This window comes from Nerophis lumbriciformis, linkage group LG18 (assembly GCF_033978685.3).
Source record: "Nerophis lumbriciformis linkage group LG18, RoL_Nlum_v2.1, whole genome shotgun sequence".
In the NCBI taxonomy this organism is placed as follows: Eukaryota; Metazoa; Chordata; class Actinopteri; order Syngnathiformes; family Syngnathidae; genus Nerophis; species Nerophis lumbriciformis.
In genome coordinates this window covers 15,427,148-15,447,742 of record NC_084565.2, presented here as the reverse complement: position 1 = coordinate 15,447,742, position 20,595 = coordinate 15,427,148, and the positions used below count along the sequence as shown (strand labels likewise).

The 20,595-nt window shown below is 42.0% G+C and overlaps 1 protein-coding gene across 1 annotated transcript in view; it reads right to left on the bottom strand.

The window, feature by feature from the left end:
- Nucleotides 1–423: 423 nt before the first annotated feature.
- Nucleotides 424–20,595, bottom strand: part of vps4a (vacuolar protein sorting 4 homolog A) — a 52,615-nt gene continuing 32,443 nt past the window's right edge. The window contains exons 9-11 of the mRNA XM_061977734.2: nt 17,584–17,803; nt 10,191–10,331; nt 424–5,949 (exon numbers count right to left, since the gene is read on the bottom strand). Of these exons, the coding sequence (XP_061833718.1) occupies nt 5,848–5,949; nt 10,191–10,331; nt 17,584–17,803 (463 nt within the window). The 3' untranslated portion in view covers nt 424–5,847. The remainder of the gene's footprint in view (nt 5,950–10,190; nt 10,332–17,583; nt 17,804–20,595) is intronic.

Genomic DNA, 20,595 nt, shown 5'->3' with positions numbered 1-20,595 from the left:
GCTATCCCCGTTTAAATAAGAAAATCGCATTTCAGTAGGCCTTTAATAAATAAAAACAATGGACATTGTCAATCAACTCAACATAAACAATCTATTAATAACCATGTTTATTAGACTATATATTCCTTCTTGTATTTTGTCTCTTCTTGTCATTCTATTTTTTCTGCAAAACTCTTTTCTGTTATGTCTCATTTCACAAAAGGAGCACTGATTGATGGTCATCATCACCCTGTACTCTCCCACTTTCAATGATCATTCCATTTTCCAATCTTTGCTTCCTGTTCCAGCTCCATCACTTCCTGTCTTAGCATATTCATATTTATTATTACAGGAAGGAGAAATGTTGACTACTATAATGTTATTATTTTTTTCTATTGATGTTTGTCTTTGACCACTTTGATGATAGAATAAAGTCCAAAGCACTGAAAGGTTACTTTTTTATTATAGTTCACAAGCCTGCTTAAACAAACAATTTGACCTGCGTGTACCCCCAAAAGTACACACTACTGTAGTACACCACATTCACATGCTGCTAACCCTGGTGCATAAATATGCAGCTTCTTTTGTCCACTTTCAGCTCATCATGAAGAAAAGATCTCTGACTAAATACTTGTTCTGTAGTTCATAACAGAGGAAATACTGCATGTGTATTTCAGTACATGGGTAAAAAAGGCAGAGACCTACTGTAGATTTTTGAGTAAATTACATATAGGAAGTACCACAGAATGTGGGAGGGACTAAGTGGAGTGGTTGAAATTCACATTAAAAGGAGAGAAGATGGAGTAAGCGTTGCGATTGTCGTTTCCGTTAAGTACACGACGACCGTACTGCATTGCCAAAGATGAAATCAAGTCTGAGGACTGAAGCATCGGCAACTCATGATGTGTTATTACCTTAAATAGTTATAGACAGACTTTGATGAAACTTTAATGAAATGTCAGAAATCGGATCAGGAACATGTGATTACAATTTGGGGATGATCTGGATCACCGTCTGGATTCAGGATTTTTTTTTCTCTAAGGATTCTTTGTTATTGAGAGGACTTTTCTAGCTTAGGTGATGAAACATGAATTGGAATAGTCCATCAAACAGACTTCAAAAGTATTTCTTCATAATTTGTTATCATTGAAGCGCAGCTTGTGTTGTTATTGACACAACAACTATGGGGTTAGGCTGGATCGCTTCAAATACCAATAGTATCGATATCAAGGGTATTATCACAATCAGGTTGATACTACCATGATCGGATTTACATTTTTAGATATCTTCTATGTTCATTTTTACTAATGTGTGCTTTTTTGTGTGTTGTCTACACTCACAGTGGTACCTCAGTTTTCGATATTAATCTCTTAAAAAAGTTCTGATGGAAACAGAATCGTAAGAAAACTGAAGCATTTTTTTTCTCTGAGAAACAAAGTCAATCCAAGTACAATCAAAACTTTCTATAGCGATCATTAAAGGCCTACTGAAACCCACTACTACCGACCACGCAGTCTGATAGTTTATATATCAATGATGAAATCTTAACATTGCAACACATGCCAATACGGCCGGGTTAGCTTACTAAAGTGCAATTTTAAATTTCGCGCAAAATATCCTGCTGAAAACGTCTCGGTATGATGACGCCTGCGCGTGACGTCACGGATTGTCGAGGACATTTTGGGACAGCATGGTGGCCAGCTATTAAGTCGTCTGTTTTCATCGCAAAACTCCACAGTATTCCGGACATCTGTGTTGGTGAATCTTTTGCAATTTGTTCAATGGAGACAGCAAAGAGGAAAGCTGTAGGTGGGAAGCGGTGTATTGCGGCAGGTGTTGTGCCGGATAACGCACCCCCGCCGTAGAATGCACCCCCTGACTGTTGTGCCGGATAACACAGCCGGTGTTTCATTGTTTACATTCCCGAAAGATGACAGTCAAGCTTTACCATTGACCTGTGGAGAACTGGGACAACAGAGACTCTTATCAGGAGGACTTAGAGTTGGATACGCAGACGCGGTACCGTGAGTACGCATGCAGCTGCGGCTTCCAAACATTTGATCGTTTGCCCGTACGTGCGTGCCGCATTGTGCATGTCACGTACGTAACTTTGGGGAAATATATGTGCTGTATGAACTTTGGGGAGGTGAACGGTACTTTGGGCTGTGGGATTGAGTGTGTTGTGCAGGTGTTTGAGTTGTATTGGCGGGTTATATGGACGGGAGGGGGGAGGTGTTTGTTATGCGGGATTACTTTGTGGCATATTAAATATAAGCCTGGTTGTGTTGTGGCTAATAGAGTATATATATGTCTTGTGTTTATTTACTGTTTTAGTCATTCCCAGCTGAATATCAGGTCCCACCCGCCTCTCACAGCATCTTCCCTATCTGAATCGCTCCCACTGCCCTCTAGTCCTTCACTCTCACTTTCCTCATCCACGGATCTTTCATCCTCGCTCAAATTAATGGGGAAATCGTCGCTTTCTCGGTCCGAATCGCTCTCGCTGCTGGTGGCCATGATTGTAAACAATGTGCAGATGTGAGGAGCTCCACAACCTGTGACGTCACGCGCATATCGTCTGCTCCTTCCGGTACAGGCAAGGCTTTTTTATCAGCGACCAAAAGTTGCGAACTTTATCGTCGATGTTCTCTACTAAATCCTTTCAGCAAAAATATGGCAATATCGCGAAATGATCAAGTATGACACATAGAATGGACCTGCAATCCCCGTTTAAATAAGAAAATCGCATTTCAGTAGGCCTTTAAGTACACAATAAAAGTGTTCACTTAAGGACTGCAAAGAGTGATGTAGGTAACAAAATGCATTGTGGGTTTCACGTTATTGCCAGTTAGTAGATTTGGTTTATCCGTAAATATCACAACCCTTTAGTAATTTGATCCAATTTGATACCCTAACATTTAACGACGTAGAACAAAGAAAAACACATCTAAACTAATAATCAACAGAAGAAAATGTACTTAAAATTGTAATCATAAATTGCATTTTTTAGCTCACTTTTTACATCTCCCACTACGTTATTTCTCTCTCCTACAGCGTCCATTGTAATCAATTATGCAAATGAGGCAATGTTGTCATCTATCAACTTCTAGCAACTTTTATGACAGCCAATAGCTACTTTCCTTACTGAGGAGTTGGCAGCACTGGAAGATGGACAGAGATCAGAAGATATTGAGGACAGTGAGGACGGAGATGTCGAAGAGATACAAATTGAGAACACAAATGCAGAAGAGCCAGCCGAGAAAACAGTGGGGATGATTTTCATTTCTAAATTCTGGTTAATTAAGATTAACATTAGGAGGCCACAGTGCAGGGAGAGCTGTTGGAGGTGAGGATATCAGTCTTTAGGTATAAATCGACATTAAAACAGGCCAAATCGGTGTTAAAATACTCCAATTTTCTTTCAAATGCATCATGCCACCAAAGTCTCACGCTTGTCATTTTCTGAAACTTGGCAGCCTTGTATATGATAACAGCTTCAATATGGAGGCAACTTGTTTTTCCACTCTACTGGTACTTAAATGTGCAAAGACAATAAAAGCCTATTGTTTTGATTCTGGAGTAGCTTTATGTATCATCGGTGATTACTGCTACTGTGATAATGCCGCAAGGCATGTTACTCTACTCTACAAATCCGATTCTTATTGTTAGAATTTCAAAATGTACAGCGCTCTCAGGACACGCGGGTTCATTAAACGTATCCCAAAATTACCGGTTTTACCGGAATTCATCGTTTTCCGGGATTTTCATTCCTTTCGACTCCTCCTTCAACATTTTTCAATCAATTTCAATTGTTCAACCATCAAAACATTTGTCTTTCCAAACTTTTCTATATTTTATAAATTGTATAAATTCCTGTTTTTTCTTGTATTCACATTTTGCCACAACATCGGACAAAATAACTGTTATCCTTCCCACCATTCTTGCTTACGGTTTTAACTTCTCCCCGTAAAAATAATTTTGATCGCAAATGAATGCTCCACACTATCAGAAAATATATTTGTTGTCGTAAAAAACATTTAGTCCAAAAATGAGGAAAAACGCTGTACTGTCGCAGCAATGTGTTATGGTTACTCAAGTCATTCTGACCTGTGGCATTAAGTGTGTGCAGTGGCGGCCATCTATGCATTATTACCTTTGCTGTTCATAAGCATTATTTGGTGATGACATTTCCCCCCCCTAAAAGTAAGCTTGTTTGCAGGTAATGTTCCATACAATAAGGTAATATATTTTTGGTAAAAAAAATAAATAATAAAATAACAAAACATTGATTTATCCCCGAAATTAGCCAAAACGGTAGTCCTGTCGCAGCAATGCATTATTAATATAATGTAATTTTTTCCTGTTGTATCAATAAAAGCTAGTACTGGACAGCGGTTGACAGCTTAGGCGTTTAGCTCGGTACCTAGCACACTAAAATTTCACACCAGTGGATCCAGGTTTGATTTCTGAGAGGACCGAAAGCATGGGCTTCATCTACCGTATTTTTCGGACTATAAGTCGCAGTTTTTTTCATAGTTTGGCCGAGGGTGCGACTTATACTCGGGAGCGACTTATGTGTGAAATTATTAACACATTACCGTAAAATATCAAATAATATTATTTAGCTCATTCACGTAAGAGACTAGACGTATAAGATTTCATGGGATTTAGCGATTAGGAGTGACAGATTGTTTGGTAAACGTATAGCATGTTCTATATGTTATAGTTATTTGAATGACTCTTACCATAATTTGTTACGTTAACATACCAGACACGGTCAACATTTTATACATTGATTTGACCTACCACATGTGTTTATGTTGATGTATGTAAGTCATTTATTTTTTAATTGTGGTATGTGACTGCTGCTGTTTTTGTTGTTCTTATATGTTTTTCTGTAACTTTGTTTTTCACTCTTGGAAAATAGATTTGAATCTTAATGAGTTTTTACCTAGTTAAATAAAGGATATTGATTGATTGATTGAACAAGAGACAAAAATATATTAACAAAAAGTAAAATTTCCTTTACTCCTTATTTTAACAGTTTTATGAATACAATCTAAAATCAGGATTCAGTATTTTCCTTAAAATCATGCGGCGCTAATCTACATTTTATGGTTTCAATATCTTGAATATTTAAAATGTATCACCCTTCATCAATTCTGGAAAAGGTTTGGACACACCTGTTACTTATCATAGTTCTGTCACTCACAACTTTCTTTGGCCCCATGGTGGATTATTTTGCGATCAATAAAAAAAGTGCAGAAAACAGAGTCACCAACGTTGTTGTTGCCAGCGTATCAATCAGGTAAGTTTGTTAAACAATTTATGATAACCAAGACCGTCTATGAAACCCGCAAAATTTTGTTTAAAAATTAAATCATATGAAAAATGGGGAGTACGAAAGCTGAGGTACCACTGTAGTTTTTGTCCAGTGTTTTATTTTGATCATTATCACCATTTACAAATGAAAGACAAAATTCTTCATTTCAAGTCCAAAGTATTTACTTGCTACTGGACGATACTAAAATGTGCAGAATGGCTGACCTCAAGCAACACATGGCAGCAATGACTGCTCAACGTGATTAAACACACAGGTGTTAAATAAAAACATTTGGTCACCTGATTCTTCCTCCTTCAACACGTCATCCTATAGCCAAAATAAAATAGAACAACCTGCTCGTCATCAAGTGACTTTTTCTGCTGCAATGGAGCGTCAGAGTTTTCTATGCTAGGATTTAGTCAGCTCTCCAAGATGCAAACGTAGCAGACTGGAGGATTAAATAAGAGAAAATCTCGCCTTTTTCCATTCATCTACCTTGAGATGGAGCAAGAGGGAACAACGGTACCGACTGTGACTCGTCACACTCAGCCTTCCATCCCAAAGTCCTCAGTGAACTTCTTCACCTTCAGCAGGTCTTCAGTGTTGACTGTTGGCCGCGTGGTGGACAGAGAACGCAGCATGTCGGACTGCAGACACAAAACAAAGCATTCATTTTATTCCAACTTACTGTAAACAACTTTCATACATTTCAACACAACTACTGTATTTACCACAACAATACACAACTCCTGGAAAAAAAAAATTAAATCTCAGACTTGGAGAATGTTCATTTAGTTGTTCAATTGAATATAAACAAAAACAGATACCTTTCAAATGGCAACTATCTGGCTCTACAACACACTAAAATAAATCAAGAAAATTAATGGTGGTTTAATTTTTGGATTCAACAGAGTGAGAAAAAAAATTGAATCACTGAACTCTGAATAGGAATTACGGAATTACCTTGTCAATTTTAATTTCCAAATCTAACACCTGCATCAGATCTGTTTATTAGTCTGTAATTAAAAAGGAGTGTTCACAACTTGGAGAGCTACTCCACCAGGTGGAAAGCCATGAATCATGGCATGACAGATGTCAATTAACACAAAGGAGGATTATTCAAACATCTTCAAGAAGGTAAATCATCACATAATGTAGCAAACTATGTTGATTGTTCATAGTCAACTGTGTCTAAAATCTGGACCAACTACAAACATAGGAAGGTTGTAAAAAGCAAGCATACTGGTGGAGCAAGGAAAACATTAAAACGTCAAGACAGAAAATTTAAAGCAAAAATGTAATGTCTTGAAAACAGAATATGCAAAGCAAAACAAATGAAAACAAATGGGCGGAAACTGGAATCCCCATCTGTGATCGAACTATAAGAAACCAGCAAAACAAAAGTTATTCAAAACTAAACATAAAAAAAGAAGGGCTAAGGAAAAACAATCGTGGACTATGAATGACTGGATGAAATTATATTGAGGGGATGAATCACACATCTGAAATTGGGCAAGCTGATGATGCTGGAACTTTTGTTTGGTGCCAGTCCAATGAGATTTTTGAAGACGACTGCCTGAAGAAAACATTCAAATTTCCACAATCATTAATGATATGGGGCTGCATTTCAGGTAATGGCACAGGGGAGATGACTGTCATTACATCTTTAATAAATGCACAAGTTTACATTTTGGAAACTTATTCCTTCAATCGAAATTATGTTTAAGGATGATGACATCATTTTCCTAGATGATAATGCATCTTGCGATAGAACAGTCCTTCTCATATAGTGGGGCGGGCCCCTAGGGGGAGCGCGGTGCGATGTTTGACCTCGGGGAACATGCTTTTTTTGGGGGGTGTAACAGAAAATAATTGAGAAGTACTGCCATAGAGCAATAACTGTAAAATATTTATTTGAGGAAATATACATAGGTCATTTAAGAAAATGGTCCATGATAAGACTCCAACCTGCAATCCCGATCTGACAAACCAGGAAGGAAGTTAGAGCATGATTGATGAAAAGTACTGGATGTCACTCGTTAAGGTGTTATGAAGCCCGAAGGTGGTGCAACAAAGTACGAGTGATGTGTTGTGATTCCTTAATTTCTTCCTCAGAATTGAGTTACTCCATAATTTTTTCACTCTGCTTGAGCTAAAAATGAAACTGACTACCACAATGTGTTTTCTTGAATTTATTTAGTGTTTCTTAAAGGGGAACTGCACTTTTTTTGGAATTTTGCCCTTCATCAACAATCATTATGGAAGACGACGGTTGGATTTTAAAAAAATGCATTCTAAATGTTAAATAAATTTGATCAAAAGTCCGCTTACAATTGAGCTTATGGGAGCCGTTAAATTCTGCCTATAGAGCCCCTTAAAAACCCTAAAAAAAGGGGGGGTGGGGGGGAAGACAAGTGCTATTTGTGTCGTTCTTGCCAGTTCCAGGTCCTAAATGACTATCAAAGTGTCCCAACCTGTTGGATTATATCTTCAGCCATCTACTTTTCAGGTGTGAGGCATGATTTATGATCTACAATTAACTTCTAGGGAGCGGGGAAACGAGGAAGCAGTTGATCAGTCAATGGTGTAACATAGGCACACACAATAGTGATCACGGCGCCTCTATAAAAAGTTTTACTGCGTTAGCGCTTATATTACTATCACTGATACTTACAGTAGAGCCCATCGGAGCTCCACTGTAAGCGGACTTTTATTTACGTTTATTTAATATTTAAAAAAGTATAAGAAATCTTCAAGAAATCCGGCAAGAAATCTGTGTTCGAAGAACTCCGGCTTATTAGTGATTCCCAGAGCCCAAAAAAAGTCTGCGGGCTATAGAGCGTTTTCTATTGGGGTTCCAGTACTCTGGAATGCCCTCCCGGTAACAGTTAGAGATGCTACCTCAGTAGAAGCATTTAAGTCCCATCTTAAAGCTCATTTGTATACTCTAGCCTTTAAATAGACCCCCCTTTTAGACCAGTTGATCTGCCATTTCTTTTCTGCTCTGCCCCCCTCTCCTTCGTGGCACATGTGTGGCATGCCAGCGCTCAAAAGTGCACTGCCACACGCGGGCTCCACTGGCACCGTTTACGGTTCCGGAGCGCCGTTTTGACCATGTCAATGTGGACCTGGTCGGGCCTCTCCCATCCTCACGCAGCTGCACATACCTCCTCACAATGGTCGACAGGACCACCCGCTGGCCGGAGGCAGTACCTCTGACGTCCGCCACCTCCGCAGAGGTGGCGTTCGCGTTCATTGGTCCGTGGGTTGCCCGTTTCTGTACCCCGTCGGACATATCATCCGACCGGGGCTCTCAGTTCACTTCTGAGCTCTGGGCTCTGGCTCTGGCTCTGGGCTCTCGGCCACCGCTGTGGCCGAGAGCTTGGGAGTGAAACTCCACCACACGACAGCGTATCACCCACAGGCCAATAGTATGTGTGAACGATTTCACAGATCCATGAAGGCAGCGCTCAGAACGTCCCTAAAAGACAGTGCTTGGGTAGACAAGCTCCCTTGGGTGATGCTTGGGCTTCGGACTGCCCCCAAGGAAGACCTGCAATTTTCCTCGGGAGAGTTGGTGTATGGCCAGCCCCTGCGAGTGCCAGGTGACTTTATTCCTAGCACGACTGCACCTTGGTCCGTCAGTGAGCAGCGAGCTGCTCTCCTCGATGCCGCCAAGGGTTTTGCCCCCATCCCCACTTCTCAACACGGCCTTACGCCGTCTCATGTTCCCGCTTCTTTAAGGAGAGCAGCATTTGTTTTTGTCCGCCACGACGCCCACCGCGGCCCCATTCAGCCTCCTTACGATGGGCCGTTTCGCGTCCTCGAGAGTGGAGATAAGCATTTTCTGTTGGATATCGGGGGTCAGTCTGAAAAAATCACAGTGGACCGGCTGAAAGCGGCCCACTTGGATCTTAGTCAGCCGGCTACCACGGCCGTACCCCCGCCCCGGGGTCGTCCGCCCGCTCTATCTAGACCCCATGATAATGTTTTTCATCCTTCTACGCAGGCCCCCGGGACCTTAGACAGTACAGATACCCTACCGGTCCCACCTGCTGACTCCCCGGCGTTAGTCCCAGTCCGGTGCACCCGGTCTGGTCGGCCTGTCCGTGCCCCTGTCCATTGACCGTTTGTTTTGCTTTGTGATGGCGAAATCTGGGGGGACGTGTGTAGCGGTTGATTTAAGGACATAATTCACCACACCTGTTTACTTGACTTTGTCCTCATTATCCACTACCATTGTTGTATTGTGCACATAACAATGTTGTTCTTGTTTACATCCATATATGCAGTTAAGAGTGAGTAATTCAGTGCGGCCCCTTTAAGTGGCCATCAGGAGATTTTCCCAAACGTGGGGGTTTGTTGTACCCGCCATTTTGGAGGGTGTGTGACGTAAGCGTTCATTCATTGTTTTTTGGAGGAATAAACGACGCACACGTTTTTGTGTGTCAAACGATACTTAAAGTTGTCTTGCTTTCACGTTACAAGCGCAACAATATAACAATACAATATAATATAATATAAAACAGTATATATTATATACTGTATATACAATATGTAAATATTACATATGTTATATTGCTACTATGGTACATTTTTAGTCTACCTTTTGTTTTCACCTTCTTTTTGTGCCCTTGTGTGCATTATCCTTTCCAGCCTTAGTAACTGAGCTACTGTGTGGAACAATTTCCCTTGTGGATCAATACATTTTGTCTAAGTCTAAGTCAGTTTGTCAAAAGACAAAGGCTATTACCGGAAGTTTTCTGCAGAATACGGAAGAGTTAGCAGCTATGACTATATTAAATTGAAGCATTATGCGTAATGTTCTATGGAGAAACCTCGCAGCCCAGGTAGATTGTAGTCCTGCAAGAGAGGTGTGCATATTTACCATGCAGACTATTGGCTCCAGCAGCTTATCAGTAGGCACGTCCATCCAAGTCATTTCTATGGCAGTGGGGTCACCAGGGGAACACGGGGTCAATAGGTCGTCCACCATTAACTGGTTGTTGCTGCGTGATGGTCCACGTACCTTAAGACAACAAACACAGTACAAGTGAAGATATGATTCATTGCGCACCAACAAAGTGCTTTAGTTTAGATTGTTAAATATTAGCTAACTAGTTGTTAAATGGTAATCAGCCTTGAAGCTGGAAAAAATATTGAGTTGGGGATTGGTCATCCCGCATACTAATATCACCGTACAGATCACATATACAGTAATATTTTCTGCAGGGATGTTCCTATCAGGGTGAAATAGACCGATGCCAACCATGTTTTAACGGTCAATGCTGTAATGTATTTATAATGAATGCTGTAGACATTTAACAATATTTAAACTAGTTCATTATGGTTTTGTATTACATACAATTTTTTGATCAAAACAAAATCTATAGTACATAATAACTAAACAAAATTAAAAACTATCTACTACTCTTTTAAATACTTTCCCTAATCATGGAATTATTCCCTGAATTTGTAAGTAGCAAAAACAAAAAATATATATTTTATGTAAAATAAATAATAATATTAATAAATATCAATCTAATTAAACTAGTATTGATCATATTACCCTTGGTATTGACACTACTGATATACATGGATGTATCTGCCCTTTCCTTACATGGACACCTTGGCCGCCACACAGCAGTGTTTGTTGTTACTGTATATTACCCACTCTCTAACTCTTACTCGTGTTCTTGTTAGTGTCCTGTTAATAACTGTTTACTTTCTGCTGTAACACGCTTCCATACTTTACTAAGCACTTATTTCTTCTGTTGTTTCAAGCTGGCTTAGCAGGATAGCTTAGCGATCAACATGCTTTCTTGTTTGCTCCTGCTTGTTCTTGGTTGGTGTGTAACATGTTTAGCCTGGTCCTCCAATAACAATAATACTTGTAAGAAAAGCACTTTATTTGTCTTAACGGAGGTGATGTTTATCTTTTTAGGGGAGCGGCTCCACACTGCGTATGAACCTGTCAGCCGGGGAACCACAAATAAACTAAAAATAAATACGTGTCATCGGCTTTTGTGGTCGACATTAAAAGACAATAATCGGCATTGGCTCATCGCATACTTTTTCCTGAAAATAAGCTGATACTGATCAAAGCATCCATAGTTTTCTGATCGTGTTCCTTGCTTATTTTTGTCATGACTAGGACTGTGGCTTGGTTTGTTCTCCCGAGGTGCAAGTGAATTGGACTGGTCATGGCGTGAAGGTAAATACATTTTTAATAATAACACTCAAAAGAACAAAAGGCGCGCTCAAGGCGGATGTACAAACTTGACTAATGAAAACAAAAGACTTGCACGGGGGCAAAAAACTATGAACAACAAAAAACACTAACTGTGGCAATAATAAACAAACTTACTTGGCATGGACATGAAGTGCACAGAGGTGGACAGAGTGTGACAGGGGGCATAAATGCGGGGATGTCGTCAGGACGTACAACAGAAAATGAAAAGCTTAAATAACACAGACATGATTAACGAAAACAGGTGCGTGACTCAAAACGTGACGTGACAGGTGAAAACTAATGGTTGCTATGGTGACAAACAAGAGTGCACAATGAGTCCAAACATGGAACAGGTGAAACTAATGGGTAATCATGCAAACAAGACAAGGGAGTGAAAAGCCAGAAACTAAACAAAACATGACTAAGACAAAAACATGATTACACAGACATGACAGAACCCCCCCCTTACGGACAGATCCCAGATGTCCAAGAAAAAACTTAACAAGAGTCATGGGAGGGCGGGAGGGGGACATGGCGGTGGGTCGCCAGCCCAAGTGGCCCTGAATCCATCGAGGCAGAGTTAGGTGGCGGCGGCGAGTGGAACAGCAGGCGAGGCGGGCGCCCAGGGATTGGCCACATTCGTGGCCGACTGGGAGGTGGGCGCACTTGGCGTGGCAGGCGACCAGGTAGCGGCCATATCCGTAGCCGACAAGGAGGCAGGCGCGTCGTCAACTTGGCAGGCGTGGCAGCTCGGCGTGGCAAGTCAGGCGTGGCAGCTCGGCGTGACGCGTCCAGCGGCGAAACTCGGCGTGACGCGTCCAGCGGCGAAGCTCGGCGTGACGCGTCCAGCGGCGAAGCTCGGCGTGGGTCTTGGTCTTGGTCTTGGTGTGGGTCTTGGCATGGCGGGTCTTGGTCTTGGTGTGGGTCTTGGTCTTGGTCTTGGTGTGGGTCTTGGTCTTGGTCGTGGCATGGCGGGTCTTGGTTTTGGCATGGCGGGTCTTGGCCTTGGCATGGCGGGTCTTGGTCTTGGCATGGCGGGTCTTGGTCTTGGCATGGCGGGTCTTGGTCTTGGCATGGCGGGTCTTGGCGTCGTGGAGCTGCGACTGGCGGCACTTGGCGTCGTGGAGCTGCGACTGGCGGCACTTGGCGTCGTGGAGCTGCGACTGGCGGCACTTGGCGTCTTGGAGCTGCAACTGGCGGCACTTGGCGTTTTGGAGCTGCGACTGGCGGCACTTGGCGTCTTGGAGCTGCGACTGGCGGCACTTGGCGTCTTGGAGCTGATGCTAGCCTTGGAGCAGCGACAGGTGCTAGCCTTGGAGCAGCGACAGGTGCTAGCCTTGGAGCAGCGACAGGTGCTAGCCTTGGAGCAGCGACAGGTGCTAGCCTTGGAGCAGGTGGAGGTGGCCTAGCTGGGGGTTGCGGCTTGGCAGGTCGGAAGACTGGTGAGGGCGGTCGTGCTGGAGGCTGTGGCTTGACAGGTCGGAAGACTGGTGGGGGCGGTCGTGCTGGAGGCTGTGGCTTGACAGGTCGGAAGACTGGTGGTGGCGGCCGTGCTGGAGGCTGTGGCTTGGCATGGTGATGCCGAGCCACCCCACCAACACAGCTCCCGACCCCAGCCTCCCCCTCAAGGGGCGGATACCAGACGCGCTCCCTGCGGTCTGGAACTCTCTCTAGGGGTGGGCGGAGGGAGGTCTGGAGGGGGGCTGAAATTTCCCCTTTAAGTTGTCCACAATGTTTGTTTTTTTATCCCCCACCTGGGGTTGTGTGGGCGGAAAAAAAGAAAAAAATTGTGACGGGGGCGGGACTTGAGTCTTGGGGTGCGGGGCATGAGTCTTGGGGGGCGGGGCATGCAATTTGGGATGTGGCTTGGACTGATTAGACCTGATTTCTAAAAACATGTTTTGATAATGATTTATCAAAGTCATGCCATTAGAGTCTTTTGTTGGAGGCGGGTGTTCAAAAGAAAAAGAGTTGAAAAAAAAATCCTGGGCTGTGATGTCATCCTGGGGAAGCCGGGCAGACTGTTGCTTGCTTCCGCCCGGAGGGGGCGGGGCTTGTGGGAGCGGCGTGTCCCGCTGGCTCGCGGATGTCCTTCCTGGCGTCCCTCGCCTTTGGCGGCGCTTCCGTGGCTGGGATGACGCGCCAACGTCCCCGTGATCGGCACCAGTTTCCCGGTCGGACCCCACATGAGATCCTTGCGCTCCGTGGGGGAATAGCGGAGCGTCTCAGCTTCCATGGCGCGCAGGACCTCCCACGTTCCTTCGTCCAATCTTGCGGGAGAACTTCTTAGCTGACGACATCTGTCATGACTAGGACTGTGGCTTGGTTTGTTCTCCCGAGGTGCAAGTGAATTGGACTGGTCATGGCGTGAAGGTAAATACATTTTTAATAATAACACTCAAAAGAACAAAAGGCGCGCTCAAGGCGGATGTACAAACTTGACTAATGAAAACAAAAGACTTGCACGGGGGCAAAAAACTATGAACAACAAAAAACACTAACTGTGGCAATAATAAACAAACTTACTTGGCATGGACATGAAGTGCACAGAGGTGGACAGAGTGTGACAGGGGGCATAAATGCGGGGATGTCGTCAGGACGAACAACAGAAAATGAAAAGCTTAAATAACACAGACATGATTAACGAAAACAGGTGCGTGACTCAAAACGTGAAACAGGTGCGTGACGTGACAGGTGAAAACTAATGGTTGCTATGGTGACAAACAAGAGTGCACAATGAGTCCAAACGTGGAACAGGTGAAACTAATGGGTAATCATGCAAACAAGACAAGGGAGTGAAAAGCCAGAAACTAAACAAAACATGACTAAGACAAAAACATGATTACACAGACATGACAATTTTGTGTTAAGATGCATTGTTATATGCAATTAGACTTACATATTAAAGATTTTTTCCATTAAAGTAACATTGTGACAAGCATCCCTGCATGTAATCGGGGTTACATGAGTTGGACAATAAGATACACAATACACATTTCAAGGCAACACCTTAAGCTTCAATTTCATACAGTGCATCCGGAAAGTATTCACAGTGCTTCACTTTCTCTACATTTTGTTGTTACAGTTTGATTCCAAAATGGAATACATTAATTGTTGTCTTCAAAATTCGACACACAATACCCCAAATTGACAATCTGAAAACGTTTTTTTTCAACACTTTTTTATATTAAAAATAAAAAACTAAGAAATCACATGTATTCATAGACTTTGCTTAATACTATGTTGATGCACCTTTGGCAGCAATTACAGCCAGCCTCAAGTCTTTTTGTATACGATGCCACAAGCTTAGCACACGCATTTTTGGGCAGTTTCACCCATTCCTCTTTGCAGCACCTCTCAAACTCCATCAGGTTGGATTGGAAGCGTTGGTGCACAGCCATTTTCAGGTCTCTTCAGAGATGTTCAATTTGATTCAAGTCTTGGCTCTGGCTGGGCCACTCAAGGACATTTACGGAGTTCCTGAAGCCATTTACCGTATTTTTCGAACTATAGGTCGCAGTTTTTTTCATAGTTTGGCCGGGCTCCAGTGCGACTCATATATGTTTTTTTCCTTTTTTATTATGCATTTTCGGCAGGTGCGACTTATACTCCGAAAAATACGGTATTTGATATCTCGGCTGTGTATTTAGGTCCATTCGGTGCCTTTCCAAATCATGTCCAACCAACTGAATTTACCACAGGTGGACTCCAACTAAGCTGTAGGAACATCTCAAGGACGATGTGATGAAACAGGATGCCCCTGAGCTCACTTTTGACTGTGAATTCTTAGTTTATTTCTAATAAATTTGCAGACATTTCTAAAAAAAAAAACTTCTTCACATTGTCATTGTGGCGTATTGCATGTAGAATTGTAAGGACAAAAATTAATCCATTCCATTTTGGAAAAAGGCTTTAACATAACATGTGGAAAAAGTGAATGGCTGTAAATACTCTTTGGATGCACTACATAATATTGTAATAAGGTTTGATGGACAATTCACAATAGATGAAAAAGTGTGACAACTGTTAAAACTTTGCAGTCCCGTGCTACCGCGCTTTTGGATAGAGTGGAAGATCTCAAGAATCGGTCGAGGCGCTCTAACTTGAGTATTATTAACATTCCCGAGGTGAGCGAGAAGGACCGGGTGAGGCTGGTGCTTCGAAACAGAGGACCTTCATCCTTAAAGGTTTCCGTTTTCAAGATAAAGAAACAGTCCTCAGTTGGGCCAGACAACACAAGATGGAGTACTGAGAATCTGAGTTGAAAGTGTATCAAGACATCAGTGCTGCTCTGGGTAAAAATAGGCTGCATTCAACAATATTAAACACGCTGTTTACCTGAAATAATCATATTCCGCCTGCTGCATCCTGCCGTCCCCAAGTCCCGCTCGGAGAAGATAACTGTTACTTTGACTCTCCACAAAAAGCTCAGAACTTTTTTGACGAGCACACTGCTTTCACTGCTAAGTAGACACCCTTTTTTCCCCTCTCTTCTTTTTTTCTGTCTTGAGGACACCAGCTTTATCTGAATTTAGTGCGCAGTAAAGTTTAAGTTTAAGAATGTTTACAAACTGGGTATTATGAGAAAGATTATGCCGGATAGACATAGTCATTATGAATATCCATGTTTGCACAAATTCATATAACCTGGTGTGACCTGGATGTTCAACAAAATATGTTAGCAGGGGCTATTTATTTTTTAATTCCTTCAATTATTTATTTAACCTAATATTCCTTTGGATACGGATACTGTTGCCCATAGCTATTTACTTTCATTTTGCACATATCTTACATTGTAGACACTTACACAGATATAGGAGCCATGTCTGCTTGTTGAGGGCTTAGTTAAAAGATTCCAGTTACACCAAGTTACAAAGTTGATTAAACCCTTTGTTTTTAGGACTATCCTTTGAAGGATTAGTTGTGGGTTTGTTTTTTGTTTCCTTTTTTAAGAGTTTTTGTTTGGGGGAAATTTGGGTTATAGGTCCTACAGATTTTTTTTTAATTATTGTCTGTGTATTTATCAATATACTACTTTTCACAAAGCAGTGTTTCCTCTCACCATTAACATGTACATGTGACTATGGCTAATAATACACAAAAAGCAATATCGTGCTTAAGATTTGCCTCTTGAAATATCTTAAAACGGAAGTTGTTTTTTACAAGAGACACATTTGATTCCTAAAGATCATCATAGGTTAAAAGCCTCATGGGTTGGCCAAAGTAGCAAAACAAGGGTTTACAGCAAATTTAATACATAAGTAAATATCGTTTAGTCTAACAAATATTTTAGCTGACCATCAGGGCCAGATTGTCAGAATCTCATGCTCCCTTAAAAATTAACCAGTGGTTCTTGTCCATCTGTATGCAACCAACTGAGATGATGAGGCATTTGTTGGGGAAGTATTTACACTCCTACCAGATTTAAATTCTCATCACTTAATCTTAGGGGGTGACCTAAACTGCGTAACAGACCCTTTGTTAGACAAATCCTGTCCAAGGCAATTTTTTACCTTTAAGATGATCAATGCAATTTCAATATATGTGGATCAAATATGAAGAGTGGAGCCACACGCTTCCTCCATCAAGATCTTTTTTTTTTTTTTTTTTTTTACTCTCTGGTTCATAAAACATTCTCAAGAATTGATTACTTTTATATTAATAATTACTTATTTCCTGTTGTCGATAACATAAAATATTCAACAATAGTGATATCTGACCGTGCTCCACTCACTACATTACGATGCACTAAATTAGTCTGATTTCTCAAATAGTTAGTTTTTTTGTATTTTCACACCTACGTGTGAAGTCCTAGTGTCCATGCACTCTCTCTAATGCGCCTATTGGTCACTGGGGTGGGGGCGCTTATTTCCTTTGAGCGTGGATAAAAATGTTGCTTTTCTGGTTGACCTAAGATGTCACACTAAGCATCTTTGGCTAAGGTCACAACAATTTAGCTCTGTTGTAGCTCCCCCATGTTAGATGTATGTACGTATTATCAGCTAAGTGTAAATCTACACTGATGCTGCTAAGTGTTTGCTGAATTCACCTTTTTAAAGTGTGTCGCAGACTGGACCTTCCTAACAGGCTGCATTAGGGCGTCCCGTACGATGATACTGATGTCAGCACCAGAGTAGCCGTCTGTCTTGTGGGCAAGCTGTCGCAGGTCCGCCTCACTCAGGCTATGAGGTGTGTTGCCCAGATGCAAGCGGAACATCTGTGCACGGGCCGGCTCTTCTGGTAGCGGGATGTAAATACGCTTCTCAAATCTGATCGACACAGACTACAAGTCAGTCAATGATAAAGAAAATACAACTTAAATTCAACAGTTTTTTTTCTTCAAACCTACAGCCTCCAGTATTTGTGTTACTATAGTAACTAATTCATGATGCTTGTTTAGTAACATACACATGCTATACGTCCAGGTAATAGGAAGAATGGCAGCTAAAAGCTCAACAAAACCAACTTCATGAAAACAGAACATCATTTAATACTTAAATGTATAAAACAACGATTAATAATTTAATTAAACAAAATAAAAATGTAACAATAATAGCAGCGTTTGAAAGCTAACACTTAACATTTTCAACATTACAAGTATCATTCCTCTACCTCTAAAACCCACTGAGCATAAATCTTTGTATAATCCAGAAGTAAATTTAGTGTAAGAGTAACATTATGTTACGGCTGCACAATTATTCAAATTATAATCACGATTACGATTTTGGCTTCCATGATTAAATGAGGGTGACCGTCAGCGATATTAACACTTAAAAAGCATACTCGCCGCACGCAGGAAAGTAGCAGCGACTCATCTTGATGCTCCGTAAAGAGGTTTCCACCCATGCCAGAGACCATTGTGTATTCGCACAGAGCTCCATGATCATGTTGGAGGCGTGTCTTAATGAAATTAAACAATGGATGTCCGCTAACTTCTTGCAACTCAACACTAAGAAAACGGAAATGCTGATTATCGGTCCTGCTAAACACCGACATTTATTTGATAATACCACCTTAACATTTGACAACCAAACAATTACACAAAGCGACTCAGTAAAGAATCTGGGTATTATCTTCGACCCAACTCTCTCCTTTGAGTCACACATTAAGAGTGTTACTAAAACGGCCTTCTTTCATCTCCGTAATATCGCTAAAATTCGTTCCATTTTGTCCACTAGCGACGCTGAGATCATTATTCATGCGTTCGTTACGTCTCGTCTCGATTACTGTAACGTATTATTTTCGGGTCTCCCTATGTCTAGCATTAAAAGATTACAGTTGGTACAAAATGCGGCTGCTAGACTTTTGACAAGAACAAGAAAGTTTGATCATATTACACCTATACTGGCTCACCTGCACTGGCTTCCTGTGCACTTAAGATGCGACTTTAAGGTTTTACTACTTACGTATAAAATACTACACGGTCTAGCTCCGTCCAATCTTGCCGATTGCATTGTACCATATGTCCCGGCAAGAAATCTGCGTTCAAAGAACTCCGGCTTATTAGTGATTCCCAGAGCCCAAAAAAAGTCTGCGGGCTGTAGAGCGTTTTCTATTCGGGCTCCAGCACTATGGAATGCCCTCCCGGTAACAGTTAGAGATGCTACCTCAGTAGAAACATTTAAGTCCCATCTCAAAACTCATTTGTATACTCTAGCCTTTGAATAGCCCCCCTTTTTTTTTTTAGACCAGTTGATCTGCCGTTTCTTTTCTTTTCTCCTCTGCTCCCCCCTATCTCTTGTGGAAGGGGAGACACACAGATCCGGTGGCCATGGATGGGGTGCTGGCTGTGCGGGGTCGGGACCCGGGGTGGACCGCTCGCCTGTATATCGGTTGGGAACATCTCTGCGCTGCTGACCCGTCTCCGCTCGGGATGGTTTCCTGCTGACCCCACTGTGGACTGGACTCTTACTGTTATGCTGGATCCACTATGGACTGGACTCTCACAATATTATGTTAGACCCACTCGACATCCATTGCATTCGGTCTCCCTAGAGGAGGGGGGTTACCCACATATGCGGTCCTCTCCTTTCTCATAGTCATTCACATCGACGTCCCACTGGGGTGAGTTTTTCCTTGCCCTTATGTGGGCTATACCGAGGATGTCGTTGTGGCTTGTGCAGCCCTTTGAGACACTTGTGATTTAGGACTATATAAATAAACATTGATTGATTGATTGATTGATGTTGGCCGGCATTAACATACTTTTCCCGGGGTGCTGCAGCCAGCCGCACTGCTGTAATTAGATGGCGACAGGTTTGGACGCCTGCATAACTGCCTGTTGATCTGCTTGTCTCCTTGGAGTGGCACTTGCGGGACTAACAGCTAGCAGTCCTGCTGAATAGCGTCTGGAGATACTTCTACGTCGAATGCCAACAATTCTTTGCAGTCTTTTGGTGAGAAGGGCTCCCCATTGAATCTATGCGCTCTCCCCTGCGTTTGCGCTTGACTCCAGGGAATGCAGAAATGTATTGAAGGTCTCTTTCACATGAGTACAATCGTTGCTCAAAATAATGCTATATTTTTCTATTTTGTAATATAATACACATGCTTCACGCTGCAAACCATATAATGTAGAAAGAGATCAAGCAAATGTTTCCAATAGATGATGCAAGGTTTACCCATGGATAGGGATGGGAATCCAAAGTGTACCAGTTCCCAGTGTACCAATTATCAATCATCCTTATTAATGCCAGTGGTTCGGAATGACGTGTGAGTTACGTCAGAAAGCAAAATGGCGGCCCCCCAGCAAAACAAACGTTCTCGAGCAACAGCGCTACATGTACTAACTGCAATATTGCTACTTCATTAAGAGGAGAACATATGAGCAATATGCTGAAACATTTGAACACAAAGCATGCAACAACTATAAATGAATGTTGTGCTTTTTAACCACATCGATCTCATCCCAGCAGCAGTAACGCTAGCACGTCATCTGCCGTAAATACAACAGGTACTAACTCACCGTTTATCATGTCAGCCCTATTATTTGTTAAATTGAAATGAATACCTTCTCATTTAAATGAGCCAGATGAGAGACAGATTCTGACTGGCTCCGAGG